Source organism: Atheta coriaria, unplaced genomic scaffold (assembly GCF_025399875.1).
Source record: "Atheta coriaria isolate IRGN ID8LTWV9N9 unplaced genomic scaffold, Caltech_Dcor_3.1 hic_scaffold_6_pilon, whole genome shotgun sequence".
In the NCBI taxonomy this organism is placed as follows: Eukaryota; Metazoa; Arthropoda; class Insecta; order Coleoptera; family Staphylinidae; genus Dalotia; species Dalotia coriaria.
Genome location: NW_027045448.1, coordinates 1,357,614 through 1,371,038, shown reverse-complemented (window position 1 = coordinate 1,371,038; position 13,425 = coordinate 1,357,614). Strand labels below are relative to the sequence as shown.

The 13,425-nt window shown below is 32.6% G+C and overlaps 5 protein-coding genes and 1 long non-coding RNA gene across 11 annotated transcripts; 3 read left to right on the top strand and 3 right to left on the bottom strand.

Annotated features, from left to right (window-relative positions):
• The first annotated feature begins 378 nt into the window (after positions 1-378).
• LOC135793441 (uncharacterized) lies at positions 379-894 on the top strand. Its single transcript, XR_010548634.1, has 2 exons — positions 379-479; positions 533-894. It is a non-coding gene; the product is annotated as an uncharacterized lncRNA (long non-coding RNA).
• Positions 895-3,594: 2,700 nt separating this feature from the next.
• Positions 3,595-4,800, top strand: LOC135793433 (uncharacterized Golgi apparatus membrane protein-like protein CG5021). 3 transcript variants are annotated; one of them, XM_065304399.1, is made up of 5 exons: positions 3,595-3,713; positions 3,786-3,862; positions 3,955-4,189; positions 4,257-4,382; positions 4,436-4,800. In XM_065304399.1, exons 1-5 carry the CDS (start codon positions 3,705-3,707, stop codon positions 4,634-4,636), a joined length of 648 nt encoding a protein of 215 aa, XP_065160471.1. In that variant the 5' UTR covers positions 3,595-3,704; the 3' UTR covers positions 4,637-4,800. The 3 variants fall into 3 exon arrangements, with proteins under 3 accessions (XP_065160471.1, XP_065160470.1, XP_065160472.1); XM_065304398.1 differs by having other exon boundaries at positions 3,632-3,722; XM_065304400.1 differs by having other exon boundaries at positions 3,633-3,722; positions 4,269-4,382.
• Positions 4,801-4,864: 64 nt separating this feature from the next.
• Positions 4,865-7,846, bottom strand: LOC135793431 (uncharacterized). Of its 3 annotated transcripts, none has more exons than XM_065304393.1 (4): positions 7,652-7,846; positions 6,183-6,387; positions 5,969-6,113; positions 4,865-5,888 (listed from the first exon to the last, which is right to left on the bottom strand). In XM_065304393.1, the coding sequence occupies exons 2-4, from the start codon at positions 6,376-6,378 to the stop codon at positions 5,474-5,476; spliced, it is 756 nt and encodes a 251-aa protein (XP_065160465.1). In that variant the 5' UTR covers positions 6,379-6,387; positions 7,652-7,846; the 3' UTR covers positions 4,865-5,473. The 3 variants fall into 3 exon arrangements, with proteins under 3 accessions (XP_065160465.1, XP_065160467.1, XP_065160466.1); XM_065304395.1 differs by lacking the exon at positions 7,652-7,846 and adding an exon at positions 6,869-7,152; XM_065304394.1 differs by lacking the exon at positions 7,652-7,846 and having other exon boundaries at positions 6,183-6,538.
• A 603-nt stretch (positions 7,847-8,449) lies between these two features.
• Tim23 (translocase of inner mitochondrial membrane 23) lies at positions 8,450-10,150 on the bottom strand. Of its 2 annotated transcripts, none has more exons than XM_065304402.1 (5): positions 9,950-10,150; positions 9,597-9,834; positions 9,370-9,539; positions 9,194-9,305; positions 8,450-9,135 (listed from the first exon to the last, which is right to left on the bottom strand). In XM_065304402.1, exons 1-5 carry the CDS (start codon positions 10,014-10,016, stop codon positions 9,129-9,131), a joined length of 594 nt encoding a protein of 197 aa, XP_065160474.1. In that variant the 5' UTR covers positions 10,017-10,150; the 3' UTR covers positions 8,450-9,128. The 2 variants fall into 2 exon arrangements, with proteins under 2 accessions (XP_065160474.1, XP_065160475.1); XM_065304403.1 differs by having other exon boundaries at positions 8,450-8,703.
• Positions 10,151-10,639: 489 nt separating this feature from the next.
• LOC135793428 (uncharacterized) lies at positions 10,640-12,360 on the top strand. Its single transcript, XM_065304391.1, has 2 exons — positions 10,640-11,042; positions 11,141-12,360. The coding sequence occupies exons 1-2, from the start codon at positions 10,962-10,964 to the stop codon at positions 12,119-12,121; spliced, it is 1,062 nt and encodes a 353-aa protein (XP_065160463.1). The 5' UTR covers positions 10,640-10,961; the 3' UTR covers positions 12,122-12,360.
• A 93-nt stretch (positions 12,361-12,453) lies between these two features.
• Positions 12,454-13,222, bottom strand: LOC135793437 (mitochondrial import inner membrane translocase subunit Tim13). The gene is made up of 3 exons (XM_065304405.1): positions 12,986-13,222; positions 12,851-12,919; positions 12,454-12,790 (listed from the first exon to the last, which is right to left on the bottom strand). The coding sequence occupies exons 1-3, from the start codon at positions 13,085-13,087 to the stop codon at positions 12,692-12,694; spliced, it is 270 nt and encodes an 89-aa protein (XP_065160477.1). The 5' UTR covers positions 13,088-13,222; the 3' UTR covers positions 12,454-12,691.
• Positions 13,223-13,425: the final 203 nt, after the last annotated feature.

Below are 13,425 nucleotides of genomic sequence, written 5' to 3'. Positions count from 1 at the left end.
TACGTAGTTGTTTGATAACCAGAGAGTTAACTATTTATGAAATTATTTATCAAAGCGGAAATGGTTGCCGCTGGACGCGGCAAAATACTTAGAAATCATTATAAAAACCATGAGCTATCGATTTCTTTTAAAATTCGTCGACAAATTTATTATCGTCCGATTCGTTCCAGGTATTGTTTTAATTTAAACTGTATCCAAAATTGCTGAGCAGAATATTTTAATCTTAGTGCTTTCAGAAAAACATTCCACGAAGGATTAAGTGTGTTCGTGGAAAAGAGAACAGGAAATACAATTTGTAATACAGTGCAAATGACTTAATACCGATTTAATCTTATACAAAAAAGTCATGTTCAATTTATATGTATTATGAGATGTACATTTCAAATTAACTTTAATAACAGTAATGGTTTTGTACTTTTAAAGATATTGAAACGCTAAAAATACAATTCAAAAGTAAATTAGCGCTATTGTGTGTTAAGGTGAAGGACATTCGCAAGAGTCTTTACATAATTCTAATACATTTTTATTGCAGCATTAACACTTTGTATTTATGGTTGATGGTTGATGACCTTAATGTACTTACTTCAAGCACAGAATAAGTTAGTACTTTGCATAGCTTTTCATGTTCGCCATTCAGCAACGGTATATTTATCGGAACTTCTCTGTTTAACACCTTCTCGGAATTGAAGATTTATTTTCTTTGCGAAAAGAATTCGAAAATATTAGAATAAGTTATTGTCTACTGGCACAAACACAAGAGGTGGTAATTCAATAAACCATGTTAAGGGTTAACACATAATATAAATTACAACATCACTAAACGATTAGATGAAATATGTATTATGTATCCAGTCGAACATGCATTGCAGTATAATAATAAATTAATAAAATTTCGATTGCGTCGTACGGATATTGTTGGCGACAGCAATTAATAAATATTATGACTAAGTGCTATCTTATGATGAATGTTTTATGACTTTATTCGATTAATAATTAAACTGATTGTAATGAGGACGCAAGATACAAACAAAGTGGAAACATTACCAACGTTTACAACTTTAATTCTATGATCAATTTCAATTAACATTGAATGAACACATCAACATATTATAATTTTGAACATTTTCGTAATCTGCCTGATGATGCCACAGTGTTGATTTTTTCATTTGACGATAATTATGGAGTTTCATCACGTAAGTGCCTCAACAATTCAATAATCTGCACAAGCCAAATAATTGTAGATAAATAGATATACATATAGATATATAGATATACATAGATATACAGAAATTTATATTAAAATTTTAGATTTTTACAAGATTAGCAATTATTACGCGTATTAGTGGAAATGTATTGTTTATGATGTGGTGTTGCTATGAAATATTTTATGAATAATTTATTTGGACCTTTAAAAAGCTGGAGCATCATACATTTTTACTGTCATAGTATAAATCAAGGCTTTTTTAGAGTATATACGTATATTCGATCCTCTACCCAGTCCAAGAGTACCCTAAAATGCTCTTAAAAATTGTAATTTTTATAAAAATTTGTAAACATGATGAGGAAAACGCCCTGTATCTCCTGAAGTAATTGATTTTTTTCGAGTTTCTCACAGCCATGTCAGAGCTCGAGAGTCCCTCTATATGACGCATGCCTTTCAAACCTTCTAGCCCTTTTACAAGTATCTTTAAATGCCCTTTAAAAATTAGCATCTTTCCAAAAAATTTGGTTAATATTTTTTTTCGGTCGAAGAACAGAGTCGAACTTACTTTCTTAAAATATTTTCGGCCAAACAACAGGGTGGAACTTTCTTGCAAACATTTTTTTTCGGTCGAAGAACAGCGTCGAACTTATTTTCTTAAAATTTTTTTCGGTCGAACAACCGGAACAGACTTTTATTAAAATTTTTCCATTGAAAGCGACGAGATTAAATTGTGTTTATCTCGAGAACTAAGAGGGCTACGGAAAAAAATATCATATTCATATTCTTGATCCTTAAAGAATTCTTTTCAAGATGGCACCCTTCTTAAAAAACGACAAAACATGCATAAAAAAATTTAACGAAAAGATTTTGTTATAAGAAAAGCAAAAGATTTCTCTTTTTTATGTTCAAAATTCAAAGTTGGAATTTTTAAATTTTGATTTCCGATTCGGATAGATCATTTAATTCTATATCGATTATTTTAGTAACTTTTTTGGCTAGCATTTACCGTTTAAGCCCTATTTGCAATTTAATTAAAAAAATGTATGTAATTTGAATAGGGACAAAACCAGACTTAGTTTGGGTTATTATTATCAAAAAGCTTTATTTTGGAACAAAATTTTATTAAGATATAGTATGTAGAATCACATGTTCTTCATTATTTGACAATAAAAAGTTGTAATTTCCAATTTTTATTTTTAGCTTAGGAAATAACCGAGGAAACGAATAAACCAGTTTTTCAAACATATCTTGAAAACCATTAGAGATAAAGAAAAACGGGTTTCATATTCGTATGTAGAATTAAAATTTACATTATATAACATGTTAAAATTTTCAGTTATTAACACTTATGTAATAATTAAAAATGGTCAGTAACTTAAAAACTAATTAAGATAGTGCAACCAAACCTGGATTAATGCATTCCTGGCATTGTTTTTCATCAGTTTGGAAATTTTGGGGATAATTGGAGAGGTAGTTTTATTTAATCAGTTTTGAATTTACCACCCATTTTCCGTAATATTGATGTTATCAGAAAACTGACTTCATATCTTTCATCCCCTTGGAAAACTCAATCGATTAGCGTTTTGCATTTTCTTCTAGCTTAAAAAAAGTTTTTTGAGTCCAAAAAGAGTCAAGTGGAAAAACTAAATCTGCCATTTTAAAGATCCTTATCACGACATCAACAAAATGAAGAAAGTTCTTTTCTAACTTTATTATTCTATGAGAAAATTGCGGTGGAAAATTTTTTCGGCATATGTTTTATTTGAAAGTTTTTAAACGTTATCTTTCCTAGAATTTCATACCTAGCATTAAAGTGTTTTCGGTTTTTGTTTATCTCTTCTAGTTCCTGAGATAATTGATTTTTAAGTCCCTATGTGAATACACGTTTTACTTATTGACTTCTACAGAAAAAACCCTTAGTCTTATTAAGTGAAAAGTTGTTTAAATTGGATAATTAAGAGTCCCCCTACACAATGGGATAGTTTGTGTTTATTAATTTATTATAGTAGGTATTATTATTAATGTCAGGCGCATCCGCCATTTTGCATAATTTATAACTTTTAATCAAAAAAATTTAAAAAAATACTATTTTATTACTAATTATCAAAGAGGACAATTTTATGGTATGTTATGGTTATTATTTTAATACATAATTTTAATTCAGAATTCGATTTAAAAGATATACGACAATAATTGTTTAAATGTATTCTGCCTATATGTGATCTTTACAAGGCAATAAGACCTAAAACAAGCAAGCTTGGAGAAAATATTCCAATGATTAATCACTCATATTAAATTGTTTGTTAGGAATCCACAATCAGAAATAAAAAAATCCGACTTTTAATTTCGAAATATACTTCTAGAAATATGAAAGGCATATCAAAAAATCACCCAAGTTTGGTAAATTTGGTTGCCTACAAATGTATGCTCGATTCCTTTGACATTTCTCTTCGACCAATTCGTATGATTTGTACACAAACACCACCTATAACCTGCCAACATGGCTTCGGTAAGAAATGTAAAAATCTTTGAAAAACTCTAATTATATACGACGAATATAATACAAATTTGGTTTTTAAAGGTTCCATTGTTAGAGGATGATACATTAGATTTTGGAGAAGAAGACCACATTGATGCAGCAAAAAAAGGATCATTCACGTAAATTTTAAACCAATTTACAAATGCTTTGATAAATATTTGATTAATTGAAATTTAAGTGCAATATGAATAATTCTATAATTATGTTTTAGGCATCCATATGTTACCTTTATTTACTTGGCATTTCGAGGTGGCTCCATTGCTACATATCTCCTATGTGGATTTTTCAGTAACAGTTTTATAGCAAGTTTTGTATTTATTGTGTTACTTTTATCTATGGATTTCTGGACTGTTAAAAATGTGACTGGTAGGCTAATGGTTGGTTTAAGATGGTGGAATTATGTGGATGACAATGGACAGTCACACTGGGTCTTTGAATCTCGAAAGGTAAATGTAGATTTGTTTTTTTATATCGTATTTATAAACTTAAAAATTATTGTGGCCCTCCTTTTAGGGTCAATCACAGAACAGGGTGAATGATAAGGAAGCTACTATTTTCTGGTTGGCGTTGGTGGCCACACCTGTTATTTGGGGCATATTGTTTGTGGCTGCATTATTCAGTTTCAGTTTAAAGTGGCTGGTAAGTTTTTATGCAACCATTTAATATATAATAGATTAATAATGTTCATTCAGTTGTTAGTTATTATTGCACTTACATTGACTGGAGCAAATCTGTATGGTTACTTGAAGTGCAAATTTGGTTCAAGTGAGAGTATAACATCAGTTACTTCAGATTTCTTGAAGAAGCAAGTAATGCAGAATGCTGTGTCCATGATGGCGAGTCAGGCAAGTCCGCCGACAGCTAATCCAATGAATTCGACTAATACTGTTTAATTCGACAATTATTCTTGTATTCCACTACTATATAAGTTTGATAATATTAATCAATAGAATATTCATACATAAAACAAAAACTAGTCAATTATTGAACAGGCCAGTGGACAATGTAATGCTATATTTCATTGTACTTGCTATTTCAATAAAGTATGTAAAAAAGACTTATGATTATTCTTAACCAACAGTGCAACCACATTTCAAACACAATTAATATTGATCCATAGGTGAATTCTCAAATACGTATTTTATTACAAAATTTGCTTGCATTACAATTCAATTTATACTTTGTCTTTGACAACAATAATACTTAAATTCTAGTGAGAACATTATGATAACACGTAAATGAGATGATCATACATTGAAGGTGATGAACAGATATTTGATATATGGCCATATTTCTTTTATCTCTTTATGCATTACTGAATATACTTAATTAAGACTTAAATACTAAATACACAGTTTGTGAATTGTGATGATCGAGTTTAAAAGTTAAAATTACAAAATAAAAAAGTATTACTACATTAAATGTATTTGGCAATAAAAAAACCTTTTTAAGCAATAGTGAAGAAACTGTGAAGGTAATAATGAAGCTAATAAACCCGCGTGAAGTGGTAACTGTCATGTAATTGGTGAACTGATTGTGTTAGATTCTTATTTCTATTGAAGTTATATTTTCAATCTGTTTTGTTTTTCAATTGAATGTTTTCCAAACTAACTTCTCATCAGCCAAATCAGCAAAATCGTCTTTTCTTTCTCTCCTCTTGCCTTTACGTTCCAATAGTGTACATCTGTATCCAAAAGTTTTCTTCTTTCATGTCTCATTTTGTTATTTACTTATACACGTTTCCGCGCAAACATAATATTCAGTACCGACGCATACAAGAACAAAACCCAAGCAAATAGTGACGTTATTATGCCGATGATCAAATCTGCAGCGGTGTTGATAAATCCATCACGATATGCGTTTCCAGTGTCCGGTTGGATGTAGTCCATGAAATCAAATATCGCGTTGCACGCTAAACGATTATGCAGAACTGGCAAAAGGGTGCCATGGATACCAAGTTGATTGACCAAAGTCTGGCGATATTGGCGACACGTGTAGAAATAGCCATCAATGTAGAAAGAGAAGTGAATCAGAGAATATAATGTTAAAATACTGGTCATGGACGCAGCAAAAATCCAGTAGCAGCGTGAAAGCAGACTGATATTGTTATGATGCACGGCTTGCATGATAATCGTCTCGCCAGCACTAATAAAAAAATCAAAGCAAAAAGTTTGTTTGAGAAGATTTCTAATGTGTATGTGAACATTTAAATAAATCGTACTTACTCATTTTTACTAGTGATTGTTCGAGTAGTATTTTCTTTGGCACCAAAAAGCACCCTAAATCCATGATAACAAGCAAATCCAACGGATATAAAGACATACAGCAAAGGTCCAAAAGTTATCCAAACGCATGAAGCAGTGTCGCCACCTAAGTTAACAACATATTCAGGTATTAATACTAATTCATTACTGTACCAATAAACAAAAAATGTATTACCCAAAAAGTGGTTCGGTGTGTGTTTTCCATAAAAGATGCAGCTGCAGTTTCTGAAGTCTAAGTTGGTGCCGCACTGATTAAGAGTGTCCTTCCAATGGCTCCAGGCAATTCCGGCGGTGATCGATGCGGTTGCACCGAAAAATGTGCATAGAGTGTAAATCACACTTAAAGTGTTTTCGGCTTGTCGTTGATTCATTTTGTCAAACTACAACCAAGAAGATATAATCAATGCAAAAGACTTTTGCGACTTATGCCTAATTGTAAGAATTCCCAACTGCACTTTTGTAGGTATGCAAGTGCCAGTTAAAATGACCGGAAGTAGGTGCATTCTGACGATACAAACATTAAATATTTTCTACGCAAAACAATGCACGTTGCAAGAATCTTTGAAAATCTTGAGACTTTGAAGTGGCAGTATAAATTGATTTTCCATTATCAGTCATTAATTATGTAGTACTAGGTAGTACAAAGACGCATACGCGGAAGTCTATTATTGTATTAAATAAAATATAAGCGTAATTTTCTTTATACCATTAATAAGTTGAAAATACTTGCAATAATAACAAGAAAGCGTCATTGTTTACGTCCAAAGAATAATTAGTGGTAGCGCGATTAAAACATGCTTCAAGCTTTTGTTTTCTTGGATTAAAAAAAAAATCGATAATTAATGATGAAATAAAGGATACCTGGTCAATATTATTTTTTAAATTTCCTTCAACCGCCCGGAAAATATATGCTTCATATCGTCTGTAGTTGTACACGTATTACAAACATGACTAATATTATAGTAGTCAAAGAGCCAGACTAATAGAGCTTAATTACTATGACCTGTGGGAAACGTAAATGTGCATGTCCCTATCTGCGCGACTTGGTTGCGAGTATACTCGTACTGCGAGTATAGAAACGAAGTAACTTTAACGCGGGAGGAAAGTTCTTTGTTCCCAACGTTCACACAACGCTGTCAAACTGCTGCTGCTTTTCACGCAAATTTATTTCTGAATAATTCATTACTATAAATTAGATATGTGTCCAGTTCGCTTCGGTTAACAGACATAAAATTTTAACATTCATATGAAAAATTCGTTCCTTTCAATAAAATAATAAAAATTAACTATGTATGTACGTATGAACTTTCACACTTGCCCTATTTACCGCATGTGATACAAATTTAATCACGATAACTGACTGCGATTAGATAAAAGTAATATCGTTAAGAGTGATTCAATCTCGCAAAACTTTGTGTTGCAATGTTGACCAAACAGGCATTCCAATCAAAAGGTGTCATTCATTCACGTTCCACGCGCTTTCGGTTCGCGTTACTTACGAGTATACTCTCTCCAACATGAGATTCACTCACTGTTGTTTTATTCTTTTTTAGCAATGTGATTACTCGAAGAGTGCGCAGACCCATAATAAACAAGTTTGTTTGCAAACAGCAAGTAGTAAACAAGTAAATTGAGGGTACTTACCTTGTTTTCTTGAGTTTATGTGTTTGTTGGGCTGACGGAGAGGGAGCGCCTGATGCACTGGCCCACTAACGTTTTGGTTTTATTAAATACCTGTTGGCGACTTGGCGTCGGACGCGGCGAAAACGCCTAACGAAAACAAACTCAGGTGGAAACGTGCGGCGCGGAACGCGAGGTGAGCGCAACTGACGAGTTAGCGCGCGTTTCAAACTCAAGGTGAAAGTGGTTGGCTCCAAACAAGCATAAAGGCATAATCTTAGAGTGATAAATAAATCATTTCAATAAATTTCAGTACTTTTAGAGATTTTCACAAATAAAGTAAAATTTTTTGATTATTATATAATGAAAAACACCCAAATGGCGTAAATATGAAACTAAAATAATTCAAAGTGCGTTTTCCGATTACCAAATTAAAATGAATGTTTTATTATGAATATATTTGCTTACGACTCACTCAAGAACAATATAACGCAAGAACAACTGCAAATATGTGTTTTATTATTCATCTGCGACTTTTATCGTGAAGTTGATGGGTAGGGCAAATAAAAAATAAACTATGAGAAATCGCAATTACTCCTACAATTAACTATACAACTTGGAATGAAATAAAATTGTAGAAATACAGTAGTATAACATCATTGTGTTGTTATAATGCGTAGGCAGCGAAATGATGCTTTCATGTCGACTTCACCAAAGTTCAAAGTTCCATGTTTGGAAAATATTTTATCAAAAAACTGCTTGGAATTACCAAGATTTGCAGGGACAGGAAACAGGTCCCAAATATTGCATGTACTTAGGTAATTATTAGTTTGTATGTACTTTTATTGTAAACAAAAATAAATAACCAGGTTACATTAAAAAATAAATACAAATTCAAGTAGTAAACAAATAAATTTATAATAAACAAATGATACATTTTGTCGCCGTTGGATTTATTCTACAATGCGAATACTTCTACATTACTTTAAATAGTAGAAAGTAATAAGTCTGCTTGTTTTACATTTGTTGTAATATTGATGAGACGTGAGTAAAATAAGCCTCCGATTCGTTATCTCCTAAAGAAAGAAAACGAATTTGTAAGTTTAGTGTAATTTAATCCAACTATGTTCATATAGTTTCATCAGCTGTAACTATGCATATGTTTGATAACGGTTAGCAATACCAATAACACCATCCACTATCAACTCATACTCTGTATATAACCCTGGTTATTAACTATTTTTTGTCTAATCATTCATTTCCTTTGAAAAATAATCACAGCACAGTAAGGTAATCATTCTAAACGTACATTCTATGTACATATGAATACAATTACACACTCTTCAGATTAAAACAAGATGAGCAAATAATTGTAATGCGGAAATGACTAAATTCGATCACAAATTATTTGCTCGTCTTCGCCTGCTCATAATGCGCATTATAATGACTAAATCTATGCTGCAGTACTTCGCAAGCCCGCCGGCGTACTTTGTTCCAATTGTTATTTTCTGATGTAAGATGTTATTAATTATTGAAGGCATAATATGAAAGTCTGAGAGTGCTTACGCTGGATTATAATGCCCGACATCGGTAAATCGATCGCGATTATTCCACAGTGCATACAAACATGATATTCCTAAGCCGACAGCGCCGCCCAATCCACATGACCGCAGACCACCTATGCACACACAATATGTTTGAATAATTTATGTTATTAGGAGATGAAATTTAAATCTACTCACTTGTGGATTTGTATAAGCATCCTGTGGCTGTTGCGGCTGCTATTGTGTTCAGATCATCATCAGCTCCTCTTGCATAGGATAGAATAACACCAAATGCTGAATATATAACAGCAATAGACCCTAACATGTTGGAATTTGTGCTACCCTTCTTCATTACATGATTTAATAATCTGCACAAAAAGTATTATTAGAATTCTGAGTTTAAATTGTAGTTTCTTTGAGCTTACTGTGTCCTCCTTAAATTACCAGTTTGGCCTGCCAATGTGGTAGCTCTAAGTCCACTGTAAAATCCATTTGCACCACCAATGGCTGCACCAATCATACAGGAAGCACCAATTTGACCAAAAGCCAGTTCAAATCTGCCTCTCTGCTTGCTGTTGCCATCCAAAAAAATATATTCAGGTTGGGTTGCGGGTATATATACGGGGTCATAGTTCAGGTACGGTGATGAAAAGTTCTTTAGTCCTGGCAAACAAATAAATCGGAATTACATCTAGAACTATTCCATGCAGTATACATACACTGATTATTTAACACTGAGGTTATGTCAAACAGGAAAATCGCGAGAATTTCTATTTACCTGGTAGTCCAATTGACGATGATCCGGTGTCGTAGTTCTGTGAGTAAACGTCGTTATTTTCGTTCATCGTGTGTGTTTCTTGTGTCTTTTGCTGCGTAGATGGTGGCTGGCGCTTACAAACGCGTTTTTATTTCATGGACTACGGAGCGACAGATATCACGTACTCGGCACACGCGATGCGTTTGCAACCTGCACTGCCTACAACCTTGGTTACTCGATACTGATTGGTCATCGATATATCACATGACAAATGTTGCAGGAAAATAGTAGGCAACTTAATATACATACATATTGAAATACAATGGTAAGGTAATATACATACATATTATTAGTGTACGTAAATTATAGTGGATTGAAGATAAACGGAATGAAGGTATAATACAAACGAAATAATATTTAATTAAAACAAGATGAAGCGCACTGAAAATCTCCGTCCCCATCAAGAAGAACTGCCACAGTTGTCTGAATTGGCGGGTATACATGCAGATCCAAATTTATTAAAGCAAGTACAAAATACATCAATAATGATTTTTTCTACATTTTAATTTGTTCTTGCAGGATAATGATTGAATTATTAAACATGAAAGTGCCTCCACACACCTTGTATTCAATGCTGAAGTCAATTCGCTATTCCACTATTGAGCAACAAAAAGCACAAGCAAAATTATCTATGAAACATGATTCCTAAGTTTAATAATTCCGATTGTAACACGATCTCTAATTTAAATAATTTATTTTCTGCTTTGATTCAAATTGTTTGTATGCATTTGTATGCGAATATTTTGTAATATTTATTTTATACAAATTATCACGTTTACCCATTCCAGTTGACCGTTGTTTTTGAAGATCGGATTCTATTTGATGACAATTCCAATTTCTTCCGTTGCCTTCATTCGCTTGGTTACTAATTTTAGGTTAGAAAAGTGCCTATACAAACATTTTTATAAACAAAGTTATTGTAAACTTCAAAAGAACCGTGCCTATTCTTGTGATACTAATCTATTTTTAAAAGATGTCGGTTGAAGAAGATACAGAACTGAGAGATTTGGTTCAACAATCACTGGAAGCTAATGGCTCACTAGCTAAAATAAGGGTAACAACTTATTATAGCCTATTAATTTGCAAATTTACATAAAAAAGCTTTTTTGCTAATTTTATATGCATTGTTTTAAACTATTTGTATATTTTCAGGCTCAAATTAGAGCCTGCACATTTATGGCACTCATTGAAGAAGAGAAGCTGCAGACAAAACCATCATTTCACAATCATAAAATCAAATCTCAATTAGAACAACCAGAAGGCCAACTTCTCTTTGCACTGGTGCATGAATTTTTGGAATATTACAACATGCATTACACATTAAAACTCTATGAGTCTGAGACATATCAAAGTGCCTACTCATACAATGGAAGAAACAAACTGCTCAATGATTTACACTTAAATGATGATGATTTATCATCCCCACTATTATCTCAATTATTGGGAAGTTATCTCAAAGATGTTCCTAATGTTAACGGCATGGATGGATCTTCAAATGGCCATTTATTACAGGAAACCAAAGCACAAGTGCCTCTTTTGAATCAAACATTTAATGTGCACATTGATAGTAAACCAAACACTCCTCGATCTGTTAATTCTGATGGCAGAGAAGATACTTATGAAGGTACTAGTTCTATTGCTGAAGATAGTATTAAGGATAAAAGCTCAGTAGAGACAGAGAAGGACCAAGAGTTTAATGAAACAGATCATTCAAGCTCTGGAATGAATGGATTTCAATCAAATAATCAATCTCATTCTGCAGAAGTTGAGAAAAGTGAGAAAACGTCCAAGTCTGAAAAATATCGCAGCAAGTCACCACGCGAGCACGGTTCGAATAAGTCACGAGATTTTGTTCTGCCATCATTGTACACCTCGAATCAAGAATTTGATGATAATTTAGATAACTATGAGGAAGACTTTATGTCTACAAGTGAGGTAGAATTGAAAACAGAAGTCAGTCCTCATTCTCCGACCAGTTTAAATTTTGATAAAGCATCTTTAAAATCTCCGATTAAAGAGAGTGATATATCTGGAACAAGCGCTGCGAATGAAACTAATGCGTCTAGCATAAATAGCGAAGATTTCGAATTAAATTCGACTGTCGATGAAATACTCAAGTCAAACTCAAACTAAAGTAACAAATGAGATCGTAAATCCCAAAATTTTGTTACTTCAATCATCATGTACTTAAAGATATGAATTAGTTTAAGCTTATTTATTACGTTCGTCTTAATTTTCCAGTTTATAATTTACGAATCAATCGAATGCTTGTTGATAGGAACCATGTACTTAAAATATTCATTGTGCCTTAATTTAATTGTTTCAAATGTGAATGATATGAATAAAATTAATATAAAAAAAGTATAAGCCGACATTCCTGTTGGGAACTTAAAGTTTGTACTGAATATTGCACAGAAATTACTCAAATATTAATAATTTAATGTTTTTTCAATAATTACTGCACATTAAACATTAGAAATGTTTATATTTGTGTAACAAACAGGAAAATATACATGAATAACATGACAATAATGGCAGCTTAATAAAAATGCCAATCTGATATTAACTTTCATCATGTAAGTGTAAACAATCAAATTTCAAATGCCATGCCTTGTTTTCCACTTTCATTTACATTGCAATGTACATCATTGTTAACAGTCATTTTAAACTACACTTTACATAGGTTCCTCATGCCGAGAAGAATTACATATGATTTCTTTCCCTTTGTAATCTTTGGCTGTAAGATCTAGAGACTAGATTCCATGAGTCCATATATCTATCCATACACATGGCAACACATTTCTGAAATCATTTGATAAATTATCCTGGTTCATTATAATTTGTGAAAAATGTTATTAATACCTGTTCAGAATTATCTAAAGAGGTACCTGGCTTGTTTATGCATTTTTTGAAGCACTTTTCAGTCATTTTCTGCAAAAAATGTGAGATAGGTAAGATTTCTCAAGCACAACAGAGTTTGGTTTGGTCTATTCTTACTTGAAGGAGTTCTTGCGCGTTCGCTACAGCAATTTGCTGCTTGACTTGATCCATTAACTCGTCCTTTTGCACTCCAGACAATCCGTTTAATGCTGCATCCATTTTGATTGATAAATGCGATTCTTGAGCGAAGCACCCTGAGATTAATTCGAGTACAGATTGATAATTTTTAGGTTAAAATCAGTACGGTATGCAAGAGCGCACGCACGGCCGAGCAAAGGCCGGTAAGAATGGCGATTATGTCATTAGTTGTAAAATTATGCCAAAATTGACAAATCATAAATAATATGTCATGAATTCCTCAAATACTACATTGTACATATTTCGTTGGAATAGATGGTATCTAGAAATGTAGAATTAAAGTCTTCGTCCTGTTTGTTGCAGGAGAAGCGCCTCAGGACTTACACTTTCATAAAAAACGCAATAAATCGAAATTGATA